The 24,804-nt window shown below is 47.8% G+C and overlaps 1 protein-coding gene across 1 annotated transcript in view; it reads right to left on the bottom strand.

The window, feature by feature from the left end:
- Window positions 1–7,892: 7,892 nt before the first annotated feature.
- LRRC8B (leucine rich repeat containing 8 VRAC subunit B) overlaps window positions 7,893–24,804 on the bottom strand; it is a 213,901-nt gene continuing 196,989 nt past the window's right edge. The window contains exon 4 of the mRNA XM_086953964.1: window positions 7,893–11,403. Within this exon, the coding sequence (XP_086810090.1) occupies window positions 11,152–11,403 (252 nt within the window). The 3' untranslated portion in view covers window positions 7,893–11,151. The remainder of the gene's footprint in view (window positions 11,404–24,804) is intronic.

A 24,804-nucleotide genomic window follows, 5' to 3' on the forward strand; every position in this document is an offset into this window, starting at 1 on the left:
TCGGCTTGTTGTAGGTGAAGTGAACGCAGCTGTGGTCAGTCCAGAGGAGATCCGTAGTGTGGTTAAAGGAGACATGATTGCTGGAGGTGAAGATGGGGTCGAGTGTGTGACCTGCGATGTGGGTGGGGGAAGTGACCAGTTGTTTAAGTCCGAGGTTGGCGAGGTTGTCCAAGAGGGTGGTGGTGTTGCGGTCGTTGTTCTTTTCAAGGTGAAAGTTGAGGTCTCCCAGAAGGATGTAATCTTTGGAGGGGAGCGCGTGTGGAGTGATGAAGTCCGTGATGTCTTCACTGAATTTTGCGCGGGGTCCTGGTGGTCTGTAAAGGAGGGTGCCTCTGAGTGTGGTCTTGGGGTCGATGTGGATCTGGAAGTGAAGGTGTTCAGAGTTGGCGAGGTTGACGTCAGAGCTGGTTGAGATGTGGATTAATTTTTTATGGACGATAGCGATTCCTCCTCCTGTGTGGCCGGTACGGTCCTTGCGTATGATCTTATAGTCTTCAGGGATGGCAATGGTGATGTCTGGGGCGGAGGAAGCGTTCATCCATGTTTCTGTTAGGAAGGCGATGTCTGGAGAGATGGTGTCTAGTAGATTCCATAGGTCAATGGCGTGCCTGTGGACTGTGCGGGTGTTGAGCAGGATGCATTGTGGGAGGTTGGGGTCGGGAATCTGTGGTGTGGTTGAGCGGAGATGTTGTCGGTGCCGATGAATTTGCAGGAGTAGCAAGAGAAAGGTCCGTGGGTGTGTCCAGGGGCGGCTTGGACGCAGTTGGGGGCGCGACCGGGGTTAAGGGCTAGGAGGGCGGCGGCGTCGTAGGTAATGCGAGAGGGCTGGGCAGCGCGAGGGCCAGGGGGTCTGGCGCTGGGCGCGGTCCAGGCGCGGACGGGCGTAGACGGGCTTACCTTTGGCGCACCTTCGGCGTGTCCGTAGAGCGTGGACGCTGCGCGTGGGACCATCTGGCTTAAATGGTTGTGCGAGGGGGCGGAGCGTGGGAGGGTCAGCTGGGAGGCGGGATCAGAGAGGCGGGTCAGGGGAGAGGAATACACAAAATGGAGGGCAAAAGTGAAACCAAAAGCAGCAGCGAGGGCACAGCACAATGATCGTCAACAGGCAGCTAAAGGCACACAATTTCACCACAATACCTCTGCCAAAGCGCCACTTAGAGACTACTAACGTTGAAACACAACGCAGCAATGAGGTGCACGTAATTAACACAGAGCGCCAAATTAGATTCAACAACTAGGGTTCTAAAGCGCCAATCAGTTACAAAGCGCTAATGTTGAAGATAGGAGCTAATGTTGAAGATAGGATACACGCGGTAAACTTTAAAGGCTGTGTGTCACAGAGCGAGATGCGGAAAATACAATAACAACAGGCACAATTCAATTAATGGCAAAGAAGAATTTAAAGCGCTGCGCGAGTAATAGCTTCTGAACGCGATAGCGTTTGTTAATGGTAACGATACCAGGCGCAGTCAGGGCCTGGCTAGAGTGGAGTCACTGTCCTGGACTAACCATAAGGCAGTTTTCTTTGAGACTAAGGTCAGGGCTCTTAAGAAGTGTCCGTCTTTTAAAGCAACTAGGGTTATGTTCCGACGTGGGAACAAAGTTAAAGTCAAGGACTTAGAAGATGCTCTCAATCACTCCTTCCAATACTAGATAGTGATAATGAGGTGGCAACCTCCCAATGTAATGAGTGGATCCTGAGGGGGGCCAATTGCATTGCCCCAGAACATACCGGAATGGCCAAGAGGCATCCGCTGGTAACACCTTGGTATGGCCCGGAACTTAAAGGGCTAAAGGTGGAATGCCTCTGGAGAGTAGATTACAGCAAAGAGAGCAAAGAGGCTTACAACGGGGCCCTGAAACAGTACAAGGAGGCTATTTTTTAAGCTAAACAGGCATATTTTATGGCAAAGATTCAATAGGAAGGAAACTCAGCCAAAGAACGTTTTAAATCAGTTACTTTTTTAGACCTTGACTATTGACACCTAGGCAAAATAGGCCTTTTGGGTCAATAATTTTTAGCAGTATTGACTGCTAAGGGTATACTTTTAAACTTACCGCTGCATGTTTACCCTTACATTTATTTTAATCTATTACACTGGAACGAATTTTCATTACCCTCCTCTTGACCCACCCCCCGCACACCCGCATGCACCATCCGGCATTCTTCTAAAAGATCTCCGATAAAGTAACCCTTCGGGGGACCCGTAGGGAATTGCAGCGCCGGCCCTACGAGGAGCAAACGCCCGATGATGAAGCATGACACTCTTCGGGGTGTGTGAGGGCAACAGAGGAAATAAAGTGTTTTTCCCTCTCATAAATTTGGGCTCTCTATACCTTGGATTCCTTTTTTTCTTTTCCTTTCCTTCCAATCTTTTAAGTGTGGGTGACTTTTTGCACCATAATGCATGGGTGACTTTTTGCACCCTGGCATAGGAACTTTGTCCTCTTTTTTGGTTAAACTTTTATAGCTAAACCACAGCAAGCTAATTCGTTTAAACCTGACCAAGCTTTTAGCAATCAGCTTGCTACCTTCTTTCAGAACAAGGTGCAAGTGATATACAACAGTCTTGCCAATTCATCAAATGGCCTGACAGCTAACAATCAATCTTCCCCTGGGGTGGAGACAGTGTAGTCTAGGTTAACTTGTTTTAAACCACTTCCTGCAGATGATGTAAAGAATCTCCTTAAATCAATAAAATCTGGGTCACCCAATGACCCTTGCCCCCTGCCATTATGCACTTTGCCACCGAGAAGATTAGTGAGATACTTACCCCCTGATTCACCAAGTTCTGGTATCAGGGATTTACCCTGCAGGCTGGAAGACCGCGTGCATCAGGCCAATACTGAAGAAGACAACATTAGAGCCCACTGAGCATAAAAACTATTGTCCGATCTTGGGCCTACCCTTTTGCTCCTAAGGTTCTCGAAAAGTCGGTCAATAAGACACTGACCGTTTACTTAGAGAGGAACAGGCTACTGGATCCCACTCAGCATGGTTTTCAACCAAGACACTCTACTGAGTCGGCTTTGATTGCGGCTTCAGAGGAAATTCGGAGAGTAGTGGATGGTGGGGGCAGGGTGATTCTCATTCTCCTGGATCTGTTGGCCGCATTCAACACTGTGAATCCTGCGGTTTGGGTGTGGCGACTACAGGAGGTAGGAATTGGGGATTTGGCTTTGGCCCTCCTTTCCTCTTTTTTAGAGGACAGGAAACAGAGTCTGAGCTGGGATGGCTTACAATCAGACAGTTATAACCTGCCCTGTGGCGTTCCACAATGATCTGCTCTGTCCCTGCCGTTTTCAACGTCTATGTGAAGCCACTGGTAGGATTAGTCAGGAAACATGGTTTCACATTTGATTTGTATGCTGACGATTCGCAATTGGTGATATCCCTGTCGGATAGGCCTGAGATAACAGCGAACAGTTTTCCCACTTGTCTAAAGGACATAATAAACTGGATGAGCCTAAATTTCTTGAAAATAAATACAGAAAAGACTGAAGTGATAGAGTTCGGCAATGGGACATCACTTTGGAATAACTCCTGGTGGCCGCCGGAGGCTGGGGAATGTCCCCGCCCCGTAAGGAAGGTCAGGAATCTTGGAGTCATTTTTTACAAGAAAATGTATCTGTCAGCACAGGTTAATAGTTTAACGTCTGCCAGTTTCTTTCTATTAAAGAACCTCCACAAGATTTTTCCTTTTATCCCTCCCAAACTACAGAAGACGGTAATGGCTGCTCTTTTTCTGTCCAAACTGGACTATTGTAACGCGCTGTTCTTGGGCATCGATAAAAACCAGATAAGAAAACTGCAAACACTACAGAATGCCACGGCACGATTAATTTTAAATCTTCCAAAGGGCCACTCTACATCACTGGGAATAAGGGCCCTACACTGGCTCCCCGTCCACCAGAGAATCAAATTTAAGGCGCTCTGCCTGGTGCATAAGGAATAATATGGTGGGGGTTCAGATGACAGCTAGGAAATGTTCAGGCTTTACACTCCCTCGCAAAATCTGCAATCAGCCAGTCTTGGCCTGATCTGTACCCCAAGTTTTGAAGGGCTAGATAGGTAGGTCCTGGTCCAGTTGTGCAGCAAATTGTGAAATAAACTGCCAGTGGTGCTGAGACTGCAAACTAATCTATTACTTTTCAGGAAAGTGCTGAAAACTCGGTTGTTTACTCCGTGAGCAGAGCTAGCTTAGTCTCCGCCCTTGCATACACATACCAGCGCCAAGACGCCTCGGCATTCGAGCGCTTAATAAGCCCTATATCATCATCAGCAGCAGCAGGTGCAAAATGGACTAGAGTGAGGAACCTATATCATAACTTGTGAAGCTCCCAAAATCAAGGGAACACTGCTACTATACCACTTAGTGTAGAAGATCAGCTAGATCACTTAAATTCCATTGTACAATCCACAATTGATAATGTTGCTCCACTGAAACCTCAGACCCACCCCACAAAACACACTCCCACCAGCTGGTATTCCCCTGCCCTACAAACCGAAAAGAGCAAATGTAAGAAATTGGAACAGAAATGGCGACACACACAGTGTACCAGACAAAGAAAGATTCAAAGACGCACTGTCCTCTTACAAGAAAAATATAACAACTGCTTGTAAGCTACATATTGCTAATCAGTTAGAGCAAGCTGGGAACAACTCTAAGACCCTGTTCAGGTCCTGAAGACCTATACAAACCCGAGAGCATGCAACACTGCAGTCTCCTTCACAGTCGCTGTGTGCCAGCATAGCTTCTTTTTTACCCTGAAAATCGAAGCCTTTTACCATGAAATTGTCCCATCTAACAGGACTCTCTCCTGCCCTTCCACTGAACACCCTACTACCCCCATTAGCACTTCATATCTCCACTGTTTCCCCTTACTCACCCCTGAAGAGGTTAAATATCTCCTAACTATAGTGAAATATGGATCTCCTCTAGATGTAATCCCTGCAAAGATCGCCTCTCGACTATCTAATCAACTAGCTACACCCATCTGCACCATTCTCAACAGTTCCTTGAAGGCTGGCAGACTTCCCCTAGAATGGAAAGCAGCTCAGGTCATACCCTTTCGTAAAAATCTAAAAGTCCCCACTATCAAGCTGTCTAATTTTCATCCCATCACTCTGCTTCCCCTTCACAGCAAGCTTCTTGAAAAACATATAAACAGGAGCTTCTCCAACTTTGTTGAATCCTCTCACTGCCTGGATGTCTCTCAGTCAGGCTTCCGGCCGAATCACAGCACCGAGTTCGCCTTGATAGAGGTAACAGATAACATCTGAATGGCCTTGGACAATGGTCATGGCAGCACTTATGGTGCTGCTTGACCTATCAGCGGCGTTTGACACCATCTTGCATCAAATCCTACTGGAGAGACTACAGGACATTGGGGTACAGGAAGTGGCATTAAAATGGCTGTCAGATTTTCTAACAGATAGAACCCAGACAGTCAGATTAGGCACCTGCAGATCTAATACCACCAAAGTTACTAAGGGAGAACCATAGGGTTCCTGTTTGAGCCCTACCCTCTTTAACATTTACATTACTCCCTTGGCTAAACTAATTAGGAACCTTGCGTTGTCCCATCTCATATGCAGACGACACCCAGCTCCTCCTAACCTTTCACAAATCCAGCCCGACATCCAACACATCTTCTCAGAGGGCATGAAGACCATGGCAACCTGGATGAGTACCAACTTCCTTCAACTGAACGCCGAGAAATCAGAGATCATGTTGTTTGGCGTGGCAACCATAAGTTGGACTCCCAGGTAGTGGCCGGAGGAGTTGGGCACGGCCCCCTCTCCAAAACCAGTGGTCAAGAACTTAGGAGTCACATTGACCAGAGTCTTACTCTAGAAACACACGCCGCTACCACCATTGGATCTTGCTACCACACACTCAGCCTACTTAGAAAAGTATTTTCTATGCTACCATCATCCACGAGCAAAACACTTACGCAAGCCTTAGTGTTAAGCCGTCTGGCCTACTGTAATGCTCTGTTGGCCTTGGCCAACGAGGCCTCCCTAAACAAATTACAGGTGGTCCAGAACACGGCAGCCCGATTAGTAGCAAACGCACCCCCCCACTCCCCAGACAGCCTCCATCCCTCGTCTCAACAAACTCCACTGGCTCCCCATAAGAAAGCGGGTGAAATTTAAAATCGGCTGCATCACTTAAGGCCCTCAATGGACTAGGGCCTCTTCATTTGTCTGATGAACTGACTAAGTACACTCCCTCTCGGCCCCTTAGATCAGGGTCCAAGCTTTTCCTGTGCACGCCAAGAATAAAAAAAAGGTTCGCAAAGGGGGCAAATCATTCACTCTCTTTCTTCCGACTTTCTGGAATGAGCTTCCCCGACAGCTTTGTGACTGCGAGAGCCTCCCTCAGTTCAGGAAGCTTCTAAAAACCCATCTTTTCTGAGGTATCTTGGTTTGGCTACAGTATACCGTCCTAAGCGCAGAGATACCCCTTATGGGGTGATTCGGGCGCTATATAAATGAATAAATATCAAATATCAAAGTCTGATCTTTAGCCTGAAAACCTCCACTGCAGTCAGTAGGAGCTGCACCAGGGAAGACATAAGCTGCCTCATGGGAGCCTTGGGAATGCACAGGCGTGAGTGACTGACGTAAAGTTGGCGTAAAGTGACAAGAAAGAAAAACAAGTATCAAGGAGGAAGAAAGGTGGCGCGAGCTAAGTGTGAACTTCATGCTGGTAATGTTGGGAAAAATTATAGAGGTTATGCTGGAAAAAATAAAATGACTGGATAATTCTTTGATTTTCTGTTGAGGGCCATTCAATGCCTAGAACACATTTTGAGTGTAACTTACCAATTTCAAATGCCACAGCCACATCCTAGAGGTTGATGAAATGAGTTTTAGTTGGTGAGAAATAACATAACTGATCTTCACAGAGAGCTGGCAAGAACACCTCTGAACCAAGAAAGTAATATGTAGGCCCTTAGACCAGCCATTCTGACCCTACTGATAAGTAAATGCCACACAGGCATGAGATCCCGAACTAGTCTTTGTTTCCAAGTAAAGATATAAGAACCATCCTTATCAGGACAATGAAGGAAGTTCTCCAAGAGGTTTGTATAGGAGTATGGAATAACTACATACCACTGTCTTAACTGATTTACATGAAGCAGCCCAGGCACGTTGACATGACTAAAGCCTGTTAATTGATTTTCCAGGGCCTTCAAGATGTTATACACGTAGTTGCTGTAATCAAAGGAGAGGATGTAGCATTATGGCTAGAGCGGTCAATGTTGACGATGGGGAACCGGGTTAGAGTCTCGGCAACTTCGCCCAACATCCTGTGAATCTGCGCAAGTCACTTAATCTCCCTGTGCCTATCAAACATGATGTGTCAATCTGCAACGAAACTGGTGCTCATTTAAGGCGTTCTGATACCCAATTTCTCAGGTCTAGTTTGCGCTCTATAAGACGCTTAAAAAATTAAAAAATAATAAAAAGCTGCTGATAGCCAATGGGGTGATGGATGTGTTGTCTTTGAGCAATTAAAAAGACAAATGTTGAAAGAAAACTTTCATACCCAAGGAACTATTGTTAAAAGAGGTAAATCGGGCAACAGTAGAGATAGAGTGCTTTGACATCATTTAGGTACCAAACAAGTTCTGGCCTTAACATTCTGTGACATACTTCATTGTTCAGATACATAATCAGCGTCATGAGTGGCTGGTGGCACTGAAAGTAGAGACATTATAAGTATGCTATGGTTTATTTCATTGCAAGGTTTTGATATGGAGGTCTTTACAACTATGCTCATGTGGCTGAAATGTTGACAGACTATTTTCGGCTCAAAAACATTTTGAAAGTAACCTTCTGACTATGGTCGCTCGTGTACGCAAAAGCTGGCACACACAAACAAATTGCTGAACCTCTGAAGTTTATTGTTCAATAAATAATGGCAGGATTTCAACAGACATTTACTTTCATGTCATGTGCATGTGCTTTTTAATGAACACTGTAGTTTAGCTTACAGGTAAAGATTATGTCTAGATTGTTTGCAGAGCTCAGTGAGTTAAGCTGTCACATTTAACATCTACTGATATGCAAGTCAAGAGTTTGAATCCTACCAACGCAAAATTCCCTTGTAAGAGAGAATGTAGCAGACTAGGGGTATCATTCAGAGTCTCGTGGTAATCTCGATTTGGGCACACACTGTAGTTTGCACATGCATCGAGGTTCTGTGTTTTGGTGTAATTAGTAAAAATCAACAATATTTCCAAGTAATTTTTCACCAGGAAAAGACTGGTGACATTTGTCCGAGGAAAAATGGTCAGGAAGACACAAAACAGGTTGTACTCAGACTCTGATACCTCATGCTATGCCTCATTCTAACATGTGAAACTATGAATAATCCAGTAATACTGCACTCCATAAGTACCGCCCCCATTGAGATTATTTACTGAGTCTGGTTTTATCACACTAAAAACAGGCAACTCGTAAAGTAGCCCCAATTAATTTTTCACGGTCCCTATCACCACTTAAATAACTGTAACAGAGTGTAACAGTAATGTAGAATCCCATAGGATTAGTCAATCATTACTTAATCCTTCATGTTTAACTAGTTTCAGATTAACTTCTTCCTTTTCAATAAATTATCTTTTTGAAGTTTTAGTTTTACTTCTTGTATCCAAGGTGTTGTTTATTTACTGTGCCTCTGAAGAAATGTCCGTGTAGCTCAAGCTGCAAGCAAATTAACTGCGGGTAGATACCATGAACCCAAGTCCACTGTTTCCTATTTTGTTAGCGCATTTCGGCCCCTCACCATTAAACTCTGTCAAGATACACATTGCCCCAGGGGCCAGAACATGATTAAAGAAATGTACCCAACCAGTCCCAGAAAGGCTAAACGATCCCACATGTTCAAAAAACTACTTTGAGATTTGGACATTCCTAAAGGGCTACCCTCGTCAATAACCAGTCATGTTTAAATGGTACAAGCACGTGTATGATTCTTGTTCCAGTAATTCTAAATCATGCTGGCTGTAACTCGTGGTAAAAAAGCATACATTAATCGAACGCATCCAAAAATTGCTCAAAGAAAGCACTGTCCTGTTGGGCTTTAACATCTCCTCAGTTTTCAGTTTTTCCATTGAGCCTGGAGCTAGAATAAAGGCCCCACTCACAGTGCTAACAACAACCAAAAGAATTAAGTCGGCACCAGAACTAAACCCAACTTTCTGGGTTAATAATAATTAAGCCCTTGTGTAAAGAGTAAAGCTACTGTGTAGAAGGTGCAGCTATAAGCTTAGCATTACACTACTACAAAACTTTATGAATTGCTACGTTTCTTGTCAGCCAATAACAAAGTGTTCAGGTCATATGCACCTGACCTACAGAGACTACATCAATTACATTGGTAGGTCCTTTCCCTATCGTCCTCTCACCTAAACATTACATATTTGCCTGCATGAAAAGCTGTTAAATACCTTCACTTTAGGGGTAGATGCTAACTCAGTTGTAAAATTGCAGTACATCTTCCTGGTCAACGCATCGTATCTGCTGAAAAAGCGGTCAAGTGGTCAAAAGATACTCCATTATCATAACTTAATATATGAGACAACTGCCAATAACACTGATCCCATCCTTACCATAGATATTTACAGAATTGTAGGACAATCTGGGCTGTCCATATAGACACATAATACATACAAGTAGTAGTAGCCCTATAGTCACTATTCCTAGAGACCAGTCTCTAGGTTTATCATAACTCTCACAAAACTGTTAGAACTCTCAGTGGCTAAACTCTTTAGGTTTGGTTACCTGAGCACAATTATTTAGGTGACACCTCACCAATAGCAGTAATGCAACTAAACCGCTCCCAAGGCACCAAAACATATTGTGGGTCTTGACAATGCTTTCCCACCAGATTTATGAACATTGGGAAATGCGGTACAGTAAACAATATATCCCTCTCCCGTGTCATGGCTTCTGGGGCCCACTACCTTATCCTTAAATGGACGCAAGGCTTTCACTGTTCCGAATGCATAACTACACACTTTGATGCATTGTATCCTAGGTTGCCAAATGTGTGTTATATTTTGTTAATGTTTTGTAGCTGTGCCACAAAGAGGCAACACCCACCTTCCAACTCTGCAATACTGCTTATAACATCTTTGGAAAGGCTTATACTGACCCACGTGACTTTGCAATAGTGATTTCACTATTATGCCGGTTTCTAAAAACCTTCAGAAATGCATAATGCATTTATAAAAGTGATCACCCATTATGGGGAATCACGCTAAGCACCTGAAGACAGTACATTTTGCTCAGCAAGCCAGCAGTGGAAAGGTACCAGACTTCGGATCTTAAATCACATTGATATAACAATAGTTGAACTGTTAGACCAGAAGGCTGGGTGAGTGCAGCTTTAAAATAAGACCATTAGATGGTAACACCAAAATCAGCAGCCAACTTTAAAACAAATAGATAAATACAGAATTGAAACCAAATGAAACCTCACAAAGCAGTGGGCAAAAGATTCTTTGTGTTTCCAATTCCCAGTCCCTACTGGGAAAAAATATTGAGCTCATGTAGCTCAAATATTGTTGGAGGGTTACACAGTGATCCACTGTTCTGACCCTTCTGGCAGAATATTTTGCCTTCCTTTGGTTATATGGCAGAACCATTCTTAGGTTCAGGGATACTAGCACAACCACAAGTATACCTGGAATATGCATCCGCAGAACCCACGAAATACAATATTTGATAAAACGTAGCACACAATTCTCTTTACAGTATTGCACATTAAACAATACTTAGCACTAGTTTTCATTAAAAGTCTGTATGAAAGTAGTATTTTTCTGATATTACAAATCTGATATAATAGAAAAGTCAGATCTTGGAAGGGGATGCTCCTTTGTTAAGGTTCCTTTAAAGACCAAAAACAATAAGAAGTGTATTTAAGTACTGGATGAATCATTGGAATGCTAACGAATATATACGTATTAATGTATAGTCTGGTCAAGATAGCTTCTTTTTCAGTTTGCTTCTAATAACCCTGAGGAGTCAGAAGAGGAAGAAATCCATGGCTATAAAATCCAATTAAATTCTTTGCCGGAGAAGAGAACGTGTACGCATCCGTGGGCACTGCCATAAGTGCATTATTTCTCTGACAGCTACAGGCGTTCCTTTACAGAAGGAGGAAGCGTGTCCAGCAGGTTTTCCTCCACGATGAGGCTGCTCAGTTTCAGGGACTGGCATGCTCCTAGTTCAACAGGAAGTCTTTCGAGCTGGTTTCCGATGAGCTCCAACTTCACAAGGTTCAGCAGTTCACCAACCAGAGGGGACAGGCTCGTCAGGCTGTTATGTCCCAGAAGTAAACACTGCAGCTTTGTACACTGAAATAACCCATCTGGCAGAGTTTCAATCTGAAAAGGAAATAAAACAAGAGGCATTTATTTATGCTCGCCTGCAGAAAAAATGGCAAGATGATTAAAAACGTCCCATTACCTAATGCATTTGTTAGAGCACTATCAGATAAATGACAGTAACACAAGGCACGGCATGCCATATTTTTAGAACAGAAGAATGAAATCTGTGGTATCATGAGTCCTTTTTTTGATTTGTTATCAAACAAACTGGGTTCCAAGGGCGACAGTGGCTTAATTTAGTTATGAAATATTTCTACCTCTTTGGTTTTGGTCATTAAAGCTGTATTTGTTTACTGGCTCTAAATGTCAAACCACACCACTTGTCTCCAAGGTATTGTGAAGCATTTCTCTGGATTCTCGACCAGGCTGAGGACTCAGTAGTATCTGTGGGGTGCATGCAGTGCTGTTCCCCTACTGAAAAACAACAGTACTCACTGCTTAATGCTACTGCATTTTAACTGAATAACAAGTACTCTTTTGTACTCTCAAGTCTCCAAGAACAGCTAGTCAGATAGTGAAGGCTCAGTCCAGGAGATAGTAATGGGGTTGGAACTCGGATACAGTTTGACAATCAACACACTTCATAAAATCAAATATTCTTAAGAACCTTCCCTCATAAATAGAATGGGTCATTATTTGCAAGTAGGAACGGCAGGGCAGTCAGAATGATAAATAATACAATGCAATAACAGGATGTTGCTGCAATTTCTGGAGTGCTTAAAAAACCCGATGTCTGAAAAGTTCACAGGGTTAGGACTGGAGTGCTGGAAGCACTCGGCTACCGGACACAGTAAGCATGGCATCCGATACCGTGGAGCAGACTGGTACCTTTTCTTTGGCACATGTGTCATTGGCACACCAATGGGAGTTTCCCATTTCAGAAACCAGCAATACTGAACACCTAGCTGCATCCGATACCTTTGGGCAGACTGGTACCTTTTCTTTGGCACCTGTGTTATTGGCACACCAATGGGAATTTCCCATTTCAGAAACCAGCATTACTGAACACCTAGCTGGTCACAGCTGATTGTTTTAAACTGTGTAGACAGCCACAGGCCCAGTGCCACCTATTGTACTGACTAATACCCAGTGGGCACAGGTAGCACCCTGTTTAATACTGCCAAACCAATTAACAATCTGTGTGTTAAACTATTCTGGATTCAAGATAGCAATGCCTTGCCAAAGGAGCAGAACCCAAGTGCACCGAGTGAAAGAAGGAAAACAGTCTGCACCTTTCAGACTCTTTCTCTTTTGCATTTCCTACCTCTTGCCTCTAAACCTAGTTGGCAGTATGGCAGTATCCACTCTTGTTTCTATTTTTCTTGAATCAAGGAACTGAGCGCTTGTGGAAATGTCCCATGGCACTCGGTCTGCGAGAAGGCATAGAGATAAATGTCCCCTATGAATCCATAGCAGGCCCAACGCCAGGTGTGGACTATAACATAAAAGACTCACAACCCAATGCAGGCTTAGCCTTGGGTTTGCCTGAAAACTCCATTATACAAAAAGCTATTGCTCCCTGTATCCTGGAGCCTACACTACACAAACTCCAGCATCATCAGAGTCCACAAGGCAGCTGTATAGGCCATTGGTGAAAGGGAGAGGATAGTGAAAGATACCGGGTAGAGGGAGCCTACATTCTGTCCCACACAGGTTTCTAATGCATTCCCCTATTTGCTGTCAATATTGCTAAGTCAATGAGAGGAAGGGACCTGGGTGAGAACATCCATCAATGCAGGGAAAGGCAATGCTCCTGCACTTACATTCACTCTGTGTGTGTCTTGAATTCGATATTGAGACAAGGATTAGCTGAATGAACACATGGACGCATGAATGAGTGACTGGGTGCACTGATAGATGGTGACCTCACAGATTTATGGATAGTAAAATAAGGGAGTTCAATGTTGAACAGTTGGATAAATTTAAATCTGAAAGAATGCAAACAAAGAATGTCTGCCGGCAAGATGTATAAAGAATTATCAACACTATGCCAGTAGTTCTCCTACAAGTGGGCGCCTTTGTTCCAACAAAGCTTAAGTCAAGAATATCCACTGCTCCGCCAGTGCAAGCATTCAGCAGGAGTGTGGATCACTGTGCCATTAACATGTCAAGAATTACCTTTACCACCATTACAATTTATCATACACAATGATCCTTAATGCATGTTCAGATTTTGCAAGCACTCATTAATCCTAGTGCATGTTCAGACTTGCACCATCACTCAGTAATCATTTGGACAGGTTGTGATTTTCACCATCTGTCACTAATCATAAGTGCATTTCAATATTTGTTTCATTAATCCTGCCACATTCCATTTGCAAACTTATCAACGAACTACACGTGCCAATAGCCATTTTCGTGTGTAATGTTATGAATGTTACACTGAAAACATTATACCTCTACCCATCCTTTGCTAACAACCATGTCTTTATTTGCTCTTTCCTCCTTATGATGATAGCTTTACTCCCACCACAAAGAGGCAATGTGCCTACTCAAGCGGCCCATAGTAGCAGTGTGGGACACCATGCTCACACATTTCTGCGAGGAGATGCAGGAAGCTGACCTGACCCCCAAGGGATGCTTGGTTGCTACCCCCCAGATGTTTCACGCGACAAATAGACATAAGTCCTTTTTCTCTCTGCTGGATGGGTCCCTCGGACCCTATCCACATGCTGCCCCTGACCCCAGCCAACAATCAATCAATCAATCAGTGACACTTATAAAGCGCGCTACATACCCGTGGGGTCTCAAGGCGCTGGGGGGGGGGGGGGAGCCGCTACTGCTCGAACAGCCAGGTCTTCAGCTTCTTCCTGAAGGAGAGGTGGTCTTGGGTCAGGCGCAGGTCGTCGGGAGGGAGTTCCAGGTCTTGGCGGCCAGGTGGGAGAAGGACCTTCCTCCTGTAGTCGCTCTTCGGATGCGGGGGACGGCAGCGAGGGCGTGGTTGGCTGATCGGAGGTGGCGTTTGGGAGCGTAGAAGTTGACTCGGCTGTTGAGGTAGCTCGGGCCTTGGTCGTGTAGGGCTTTGTGTGCGTGGGTGAGGAGGCGGAAGGTGATTCTTTTGTTGACGGGGAGCCAGTGAAGGTCTCGCAGATGTCCGGAGATGTGGCTGGTTCGTGGGATGTCGAGGATGAGTCTGGCTGAGGCGTTCTGGATCCGCTGGAGTCTCTTCTGGAGCTTGGCGGTGGTCCCGGCGTAGAGGGCGTTGCCGTAGTCCAGTCGGCTGGTGACGAGGGCCTGGGTGACGGTCTTCCTGGTCTCGGTGGGGATCCACCAGAAGATCTTCCGTAGCATGCGTAGGATGTTGAAGCATGCCGAGGAGACGTTGTTGACTTGCCTGGTCATGGAGAGGGAGGAGTCCAGGATGAAGCCCAGGTTGCGTGCATGGTCTGTCGGTTTGGGTGCGGTGCCCAGGGCGGGAGGCCACCAGGAGTCGTCCCAGGCGGAGGGAGAGGAGCCCAGGATGAGGACCTCCGTCTTGTCCGAGTTCAGTTTCAGGCGGCTGGTCGTCATCCACTCGGCTACCTCTTTCATCCCTTCGTGCAGGTTGGCTCTGGCGGCGGCGGGGTCGTTGGTCAGGGAGAGGATCAGCTGGGTGTCGTCGGCGTAGGAGATTATGCTGAGGTTGTGTTTGCGTACGATGGCCGCGAGGGGGCTCATGTAGACGTTGAAGAGGGTGGGGCTCAGAGATGATCCTTGGGGGACGCCGCAGATGACTTCGGTGGCCTCTGACTTGTACGGTGGTAGGCGGACTCTCTGTGTTCTCCCGTCGAGGAAGGAGGTGATCCACTCCAGCGCCTTGTCCTGGATTCCGACGTTGCTGAGGCGCCGTACTAGGGTGCGGTGGCAGACCGTGTCGAATGCCGCGGAGAGGTCTAGGAGGATGAGGGCCGCTGTTTCTCCATTGTCCATCAGGGCTCGGATGTCGTCGGTGGCGGCGATGAGGGCGGTCTCGGTGCTGTGGTTGGCTCGGAAGCCGGACTGTGAGGGGTCGAGGGATCCGTTCGTCTCGAGGAAAGCGGCCATCTGCTTGTTGACGGTCTTCTCGATGACTTTGGCTGGAAACGGGAGGAGCGAGATGGGGCGGTAATTCTTGAGGTCGGTGGGGTCCGCTGTTGGTTTCTTGAGTAGGGCGCTGAGTTCGGCGTGTTTCCAGCTCTCGGGGAAGATGGTGGTGTCGAGGGATGTGTTGATGATGTCTCGCAGGTGGGGTGCGATGACAGCGTCGGCTTTGTTGAAGACGTGGTGAGGGCAGGGGTCGGTCGGTGATCCGGAGTGGATGGAGTTCATCGTGCGGATGGTGTCTTCGGTGCTGATCGGGGTCCAGGCGCGGAGGGTGGTGGTGGGGGGTGGTTGTTCGGTCATGGTGTGCGTTGGTTGGTTGTTGAAGCTGTTGTGTATGTCCGCGATCTTGTTGTGGAAGTATGAAGCCAGGGAGTTGCAGAGGTCTTGCGATGGGGTGATGTCGTTGTTTCCTGCGCTGGGGTTGGAAAGCTCTTTGACGATGTTGAAGAGTTCCTTGCAGTTGTGTGCGTTGTTGTCCAACCGGTCCTTGAATGCTGTTTTCTTGGCGGCGCGGATCAGCTGGTGGTGTTTCCGGGTGGCAAGTTTGAAGGAGGTCCTGTTGTCCGGTGTCGGTTCCCTTCTCCAGACTTTCTCGAGGGCTCGGCAGTTCTTCTTGGAGCTCTTGAGTTCGTCGGTGAACCATGGGGCTTTCTTGCTGCCGGGTCTGCTGGGCGGGGTCCTCAGTGGGGCGAGTTCGTCCGCGCAGTTGCTGATCCACTTCGTGAGGTTGTCGGCGGCCTGGCTGGGGTTCGCTGAGCTGGCAGGAGGGTGCTGGCTCAGGGAGGTGGCGAGCTGGTCTGCTGTGATCTTGTTCCAGCTTCTGCGGGCGGCCTGTTGCTGGTGGTGGTGGGTCGTTGTTTTCTTGAAGGTGAAGTGGACGCAGCTGTGGTCCGTCCATTGAAGCTCTGTGGTGTGGCTGAAGTTGATGTCCTTGCTAGATGAGAAGACAGCGTCGAGTGTGTGTCCGGCGAGGTGGGTGGGGGTGGACACCAGTTGCTTGAGTCCCAGGTTGGTGAGGTTGTCGAGCAGGGTGCTGGTGTTGCGGTCGTTGTTGTTCTCCAGATGGAAGTTGAGGTCTCCCAGGAGGATGTAGTCAGCGGAGGGGAGGGCATGTGGGCTGACGAAGTCGGCGATGTCCTCGCTGAATTGTGTGCGTGGTCCAGGGGGTCGGTAGATCAGGGTGCCTCTGAGGGTGGTGTTCGGGTTGGTGTGGATCTGGAAATGCAGGTGTTCGGCGGTGGTCAGGGAGTTGTCGGTGCTGGTCGTGAGACGGATGGTGCTCCTGTGGATGATGGCGATGCCTCCTCCCATCTGGTTGGCGTTTCGGTCCCTCCGGACGATCTTGTAGCCCTCTGGGATGGCGATGGCGATGTCGGGAGCTGAAGAGGCGTTCATCCAGGTCTCCGTGAGGAAGGCAACGTCTGGAGCTGTGGTGTCGAGGAGGTTCCAGAGTTCGATGGCATGTCTGTGGATGGAGCGGGTGTTGAGCAGGATGCACTTGAGGTGGGTACTGCTGGTGTTCGGCTTGGTGGGTGCTGGTGCGAGGCAGGTCCGGATGCAGGTGAACTTGCAGGCGTGGCAGCTGAAGGGTCCGTGGGTACGTCGTGGAGAGGCTTGATGGCATTCTGGGAGTCGGCCGGTGTTGAGAGCGGTGAGGGTGGCGGAGGAGTACGTCAGGCGGGTCGGTCGGGGTCTTCGTGGGCCAGGGGTCCTGGCGCTGGTCGTGATCCGGTCGCGGACGGGCGTAGACGGGCTTACCTTTGGCGCGCCTTCGGCGCGCCCGCTGCGCGTGACCGCTGCGCGTCCGCACGGTCGCCATTTAAGGCGAAGTGCGCGGGTGGGCGGAGCAGCTGGGAGGCGGGAGCGGGGAGGGAACAGAAGAGAAAAAGGGGCGGGGCCAATGTCGGTGGCGGGAAGCGAGAGCGGCGAGGTAGGCGGCCAATCAGGAAGGAAACTGGACACGGCACAGGGGATACAAAGAAATTAACAGGCACAAATTTAGGGCAAAACAAATAAAAACAGCAAAATACGCGAGCAGACGGCAGAAACAGACAAGCACAAATTACGGGCAAAACGAGGAAAAACAGCAAAATACGCGAGCAGACGGCAGAAACAGACAAGCACAAATTACGGGCAAAACGAGGAAAAACAGCAAAATACGCGAGCAGACGGCAGAAACAGACAAGCACAAATTACGGGCAAAACAAGGAAAAACAGCAAAATACGCGAGCAGACGGCAGAAACAGACAAGCACAAATTACGGGCAAAACAAGGAAAAACAGCAAAATACGCGAGCAGACGGCAGAAACAGACAAGCACAAATTTAGACAACCGTCTTAGCTGTGGGTTACAGCCTCTGTGAAAAGTTGGCCTGGTATATGATGCTAACTAGTTCTAGTGATCACCTTGTACCATGCCAAGCAACCCTTATGATGATTGGTTGTAAGTCAACCTTATAGACCAGCTATCCTAGTGGTAGCGTGGACAAAGCAGTCTTAGGCTAAACTCTGAAAGGCATGTGAAGCAAGCTGTTTTACAATATACAACCCCCTTGAATACCAAATGAAAGGACACCACACAGATATATATTGAAAATATATATATATTTATTAACTACAAATACCCCCTGGACTCTTTATGAGCCCAGAAGCACAAGCGTTAAAACAAAACACAGTGGAAATACACAAAAGTTGCACAATATGGATGAGCCCTAGGGGCCACCTAAACCATATACTAAGAAAGTGGTATAAGAGATACCAATTGAAAAGAAAATAGGCCTAGGGCCTTGGGAATCGCTGGAGCTGATCGGGACTAACAGTGACTAAGTCGGGAAAGGCCCGCGGGACTCGGTGCAGTGTTTAAAGTGCACGCACTCACCAATGCAATGTCTATGGTGCGCAAAAGTTATAAAGTTAGTTAGTTAGGAACCTTCCGAGTGACCTAGAGGAGTGAAACTTAACACACAGACACTAGAGGTGTGTACCAGTGTGGGAACACCGGCGTTGCTGAGTTACCTCACCCACAGGACGCGGGTGCATAGGGTCGAAGTAGTGTCGGGTTTCGTCACGCTGGTCGATGGTGCTTGGAGCTGAAGATGCTGCCGGCGGCTCGATGTGAAGAGTTCCGGTGGATCTAAGGGTGGATCTGATGTTGGGAAGACCTGAAAGCAGAGGGGACAATGTTCAAAGTCACTAGCCAGTGACTACCGTGGAACCAGATTGGAACCAGGCGATGTCGGGTGCAAACAGGCGTTGAGGTGTAGCTTCTCTCTGCAGCCACGTGGACATGAAGAGGTCGAGGACGTCCAGGAGTCGATCACAAGCTGTCCCACGCAGGCTTCTCGCTGTTGGCGGTGTCGGCAACTTGATTGGAGCAAACAGGCCTTGGCTAATGCAAGCCACGCAGGAATCGAAAAAGGCTTATTACTCGGACCAGCAAGGTCAGAGCGGGTGCTCCCTTTTACAGGAGCGAGGGCAAGTCTGGAGCAACCAGACCCGTAGTGTAGTTTGTAGGTTTCGTCACCAAGATGGCCGCTGACCACGTGGCAAATGGCCGGGATGGCGCGTCGAGTGGCACAATGCAAAAGGGCCCCATGCAGATCGTGGAGATGCTGGGGGGCTGATCTTCGGTGCAAGGGCTGCTCGGTGGTGGGGCTTCTCGGTCCCCAAAGCACAACGTCGAGGGTGCCTCGGATGCTGCGCAGTCAGCTTCTCGGGGGTCTTTCAAGAGGTCCGGTCCCACGTCTCTCGGTGCCTCCACGGGTCCCTTCTTTGCAGGGACTGTGGATCGGGCTGTGAGAAGTCTGGGAGTCTGGGTCTTGTCAGGCTCTGGGCTCGGGCTTCGGCGGGAGGCGGCGGCAAAGCAGACGTCGAGTTGCTGGTTGGTACCTGTGTTCACAGGGTGGCCACTCCTATGCCACAAGGGAGATACTCTTCAGTCTTCTGTGCAGCAGAATGTCGAAGTCCAGACGTCTTCTTAGTTTCAAGTTGATTCAGGATGATCTGAGGTGCTATGGCACTGCTCCCACTCTTATTCCCAATCTGAGGGGTGGATCACCTGCTAGGTCCCTCCTCTGGGTGGGACCAGGAAGGGGGGCGGTTACACCCCCTTTCCTTTGTCCAGCTCCTCGCCAGGCCTGGGTCTGGAAAGTCCCAGGACCAGTTTGGACTGGCTTATGCACGAGGACACCTTGTGTGCCCCGGGCATGTCTGATTCTATTCAGCCCTGTCCTACCCAATACACAAAATCTTGTCTGGGGTGGTGCTCGCACCTCCCAAGGCAGGAAACTCTTTGTCCAAGCCTCCCTCGCTGGAAGGACTCCCAGCAGCAGGAGGTCAGACTTGTGTCTGTAGTGGCAGCATCCATTTTGTGATGCTGAGGCTCTGGTTAACTTTAACCGGGGTTAAGGCTATGTACATGTCGTGTCCCTCTAGAAGGGTGGAATGCTATCCCCGTCGACAGAACTGTCGAGGGGATAGTATTCCAAATTGTATGACACCTTACTCGACATGTTTTGATAAAGCCAAACCAAAGTTAGCATATAACCGCGAGGATTATAATGCACTTAAGAGTATATGGTATGGCAATATCCCGGAACAGCTAATGGAGTTGTTCCCGACAGCTGCAGACAGGCTCAGCTCATGCTAGAACACCATCTCACATGAAACCACGCACTCTGCCCCCAGGATTGCAGGGGCCTTCCATAGGAATGGCTTATAGGTTAACATGTGTCCAGTTAAGGTTAGATATAGGGATACTATATCTAAGCAAGAGGTGATTACAACAACTTACCCCAGCTGAGTGATCAGCCAGTTGTGTCAAATATGGAGGCCAGGCCAGGGGTGGCACAATAAATGCTGCAGCCCCTGGTAGGCCTTGGAAACACCTATGCCCTGGGTACCTAGGGTACACTATTACAGGGGCCAATAAGGTGAACCAGTTCCAATTCGTAATGCACCTGGGGTGCATTGGCAGTAATTTAGAGAGAGAACAGCAGGCTGTGGGTCTGATTAGCAGGCCCACAGCCACATTAAGTCATAAACCAGTGAAGCAAAAATCAAAAAATTTGGAGTGACTATAGGATAGCAGACCCTACTCTCCTACAGCCTCCACCTCAATGGCTCTCTGCCACCCACCCATCCGCTGCCACCCTCTCCCCGACAGCTTGGTCACCTATGCTCGCGCGATGGCGTCATTTAACCCTACCCCACATTCACTGCTCAAGAGGTATACACACCTAATGGCAACACGCCGCACATTCATTCTCCTAAAGCATTCAGCATGGACTGCATAGCTAGCGAATCCTCCTTCCCACCCATGAGCTGGAGTGACCCACAGTTCCTACCTCCAATCTAACACTACCCCAAGTTCCACAGCGAGCTTCCCTCATGACTAGTGTGTCCATGCTAACAAGTAACAATGGCACTGTAAATGTTATGATGACTTTGTCATGATGTATTAAAGTGAAAAACCTCAATAAAAAATTTTTATGATCGCTTTAAAAGCATGCACTAACATAGATCGCTACCAGATGTCCCTCTTAAGGGAACATAAAGGGTGCAATATACAGGTTGTTGCTAAATTTCAATTCAATTCAATGTAGTCTTTATTTCGACCGTTCTGATCATAAAAGACACATAAATATTTACAATAACACAGTAAAAGAAAATCTTGAGTAAAAACATTATCACTAAGATAACAAAACATGATACATCAAAGATGATCGCACCACATGGGTGTAATAACATGATAAAACCAATCATTAAAAATACACATTTAATTCATTAGGGAGGTCTATTTTTCGTGTTATATTGCACTAGCACCAGAAATAGCTTACCTATGTTCATATCATTTGTGCATCATACGCAAAGATAACCTAACAACAATAGCAGCAACATTAACTTAAATGTGGTCTTTAGCAGTTGTTGATCTTTTTAAGAGGTTGGACCGTATTCTCCACATCCAGCATAAAAAATTCGCTAAAGCTATCAAAATAGGCTCTTGGGCGCTGGTCTTCAATAGTCTAAGAGCAGTTGCACATGACCGAGTGCCCATATTAAGATAAACTGGCTTTAACCACTTACTTCGTGGCCCATTAAAGGCAGAGCACACAAATAATATGTGTGGTATCGTTTCATCCTGGTCCTGGAAGAATTCACATTTACTATCTGGGGTATTTTCCCATTTAGCAGTAAAAGATCTGATTGGAAAAATACCTATTCTAAACTGATAAAATAGTTTCCTATCGCCAAGCCTGGTAATATAATCTCAAAAATGTTCAAACATGGGTTCAGGCTTGTGTTTGAAGAAAGTGCTGGTCAGTGCTTAGTTAATAGTGGATCGCGTGGTGTTATCTTTAACAATGGTCCAATAGACCTCTTTAACAACTTGTTCGGAGGGGAACAAGTGAACACCCGGATCTTCCCATAAATGGGACATGCCCATGTGTAGAAGGGAACATTTTATCTTTTGCAGCCAAATGATCTTATGTGATGTTTCTGCATCTCTGACGTCTTAAAGCGCACTTGCATAGTGTATCAGCTTCGGGATTGTCCATAATCTGCGCCAGAAAGCAAGCGGTCTAAATCTTGCCAACTCTGCTGTAGAGTTGGCGCTCTAGCTGGCGTGAGCAGCGTGATGACGCGGCACGCCCGCGGCCATGCTGGGAAGCGCACGCATCCCACAGAAAGAGCGTGAATGTCGGAGCCGGCAATACACAGCGGCTTGGGCCTCTCTGATGCCTGAAATCTAAATAAATAACGTGAACCAGAACATCGGCTCCTGTCTTCCTTGTAAGGCGCACACCCACATTACAATGGCGACAAGGGTGGGATTTACAAGGTAAAAAAAAAAAAACGAACCAGAAACGAGATCGACCACCGAGCCTTGGGCAGGAGCACAGAGTGAGCAGTACTACGAGCTCATCAGCCATACCCACCACCAACCACAGGACAAGGACATCGGAGAGCGTGGCAGAGCCCACCCACACATAAGGGAGCTTCACAGCCACGGAAGGAAGTGAGAGGGCACGGAAGGAGGGGACAAGACAATAAAGGACCCCACCAACCTCACACCCCAAGGGCTGGAGAGCTGGCGACCCCCGGGAAAAGCGAAGGGGAAGACAATAAAAGGCCCCAGAGACAGCCAAAGAAACAGGAGGAGTACGACTCGCCAGGCAGCCCCAAGAGCCATAGTGGGACTGACCCCCCAGAAAAGCGCGGAAAGATGTGTGCCCAATCATCTTCAGCTATGGCACCGGTTCCATTCCTACCCAAACCAGGGGAACCCCTTATGCGGTGGGAAGATTGGAGAGAATACATAGACAACTTTATAGAAGTGTTGGAGGATGAAAATGAGGAGAAATTTACAAGCCAGAGGAAAAAACGAATACTACTACTCAACCTAGGCCCAGAGGGGCTCAGGGTTTTCAAGAACCTAGTACCCAAGCAACGGGCAAGTACCGATGATGATGTCTACGCCCATGCCATCGAGGAATTGAATGAACACTTTCGCCCGGCGTTCTGCGTCTCAATCAACAGGTATCATTTCCAGCAAAGGAAACAAGAGATAGGAGAGTCAGTCGAGGAATACGTAACGGCATTGAGGAAATTAGCCTCCACGTGCAAGTACGATGCATTCCAGGATGAGTTTATCAAAGATCAGATTGTGATGCACACCACGAGCAAAGCGGTGCAGGAGAAGTTATGGGCGAGCGGTGACACCACGCTGAAGGAAGTCATGGTGACGGTCAAGAAAGCGGAACTTGCAAAACGCTGTGCCGAGGCGGCGAAAAAAGAGCCGGTGGCCAGACCAATGACGAAGGGCCCCGCAGAGACGGCAAGTACAAAGGTACGGCGCAGAAGAATCCGAACAGATGGCAAGGCAATCTGGGACCGAGGGAAACAGGCGGGAAATAAAAGGAGTTTTTACAGATGCGGAAGCATGGCGCATGAGGCTCACGACAGGAAGTGCCAGGCGTTTCGCGCCAAATGTCTGTTCTGCGGGATCGTAGGACACTATGAGAAGGTGTGCCGCAGGAAATCCGCCAGGACCATGGTGAAGTTCGTGGACCAAGGGCAAGAGGACCAAGAGGAAGACAACTACGAAGAAGAAGACACCGTGCTATGCATCTACGACCAGATACTCTGTGTCGACACCAAGACGTCAACCAAACCAGTGTTGGATATGAAGATAGGAGGAGTGCCAATAAGCATAGTAGCAGACACAGGCTCACCCAACACAATAGTCCAGAGGGCGGTATGGAATGAGACATTTACGCGGTCACTGGGCCCAGAACTGGAGCGGCTGGACATTCGACCGGTCTCTCTCACCCATGGGTCTCACCATGGGTCTCACCCATCACGTGTGCAGAGTGGTTGGCGCCACTGGTGGTGGTAATGAAACCCAGCGGTAAGGTCAGGCTGTGTGTTGATCTCCGCGAGCTCAACAAGAGTATCCTAGTGGAAAAGTTCCCTTTACCCTGCATCGAAGAGATGCTAGCAAAAACCAGGGGAATAAAGTGGTATTCCACGATAGACTTAACTTCTGCATACCACTAGATCGCATTACATCCTGAGAGCAAGAGATTGACGTCCTTCATCACTCCCTTCGGGTGCTACCAGTTCCGTCGCATGCCGTTCGGACTGGCATCGGCTGCGGCGGTGTTCTAAAAATTGATGCACCAACTGTTCAAGAACATGGACAGCATCCAGTACTTTCAGGATGACATCCTGGTGATGGGGCGAGACAGAATAGACCACGATGCCAAGCTAACCAAGGTTCTGAGCGTACTGGAGGAAAAAGGCCTGACGGCGGAGTGGAAAAAATTTCGCCTTGGCATGGAATCAGCAACCTACTTGGGGCATGAGGTAGGGGTGCAAGGAATCAAACCAAAAACTGAGAATGTAAGAGTGATTTGTGACGCACCGCCCCCCGCCAACAGAGAAGACGTTAGATCCTTCTTAGGGATGGCGGAATACTATAGTAAATTCGTCCAGAATTTTGCAACAAAGACCCACCACATGCGACAACTGACAAGGGAGAAGACGCCATTCAGATGGACGGAAGAAACACAGCAGGAGTTTGAGAGTGTAAAACGAGACGTGGTGAATGCTGTACCCTTGCAAGGGTACGATCCCCAGGGACTAACGGTGCTCACGACAGACGCCAGCGACAAGGGACTTGGCGCAGTGTTAATGCAGGACAGAGGCCAAGGAATGGTGGAAACGTTGAGTTTTGCATCACGCACACTGAGCGATACCGAGAAAAAATTCTGCGTCATAGAAAATGAGATGCTGGCCGTAGTGTGGGCAATGGCAAGATTTCGACAGTTTTTAT

The sequence above is a fragment of the Lissotriton vulgaris genome, chromosome 1_1 (genome assembly GCF_964263255.1).
Source record: "Lissotriton vulgaris chromosome 1_1, aLisVul1.2, whole genome shotgun sequence".
Classification (NCBI taxonomy): Eukaryota; Metazoa; Chordata; class Amphibia; order Caudata; family Salamandridae; genus Lissotriton; species Lissotriton vulgaris.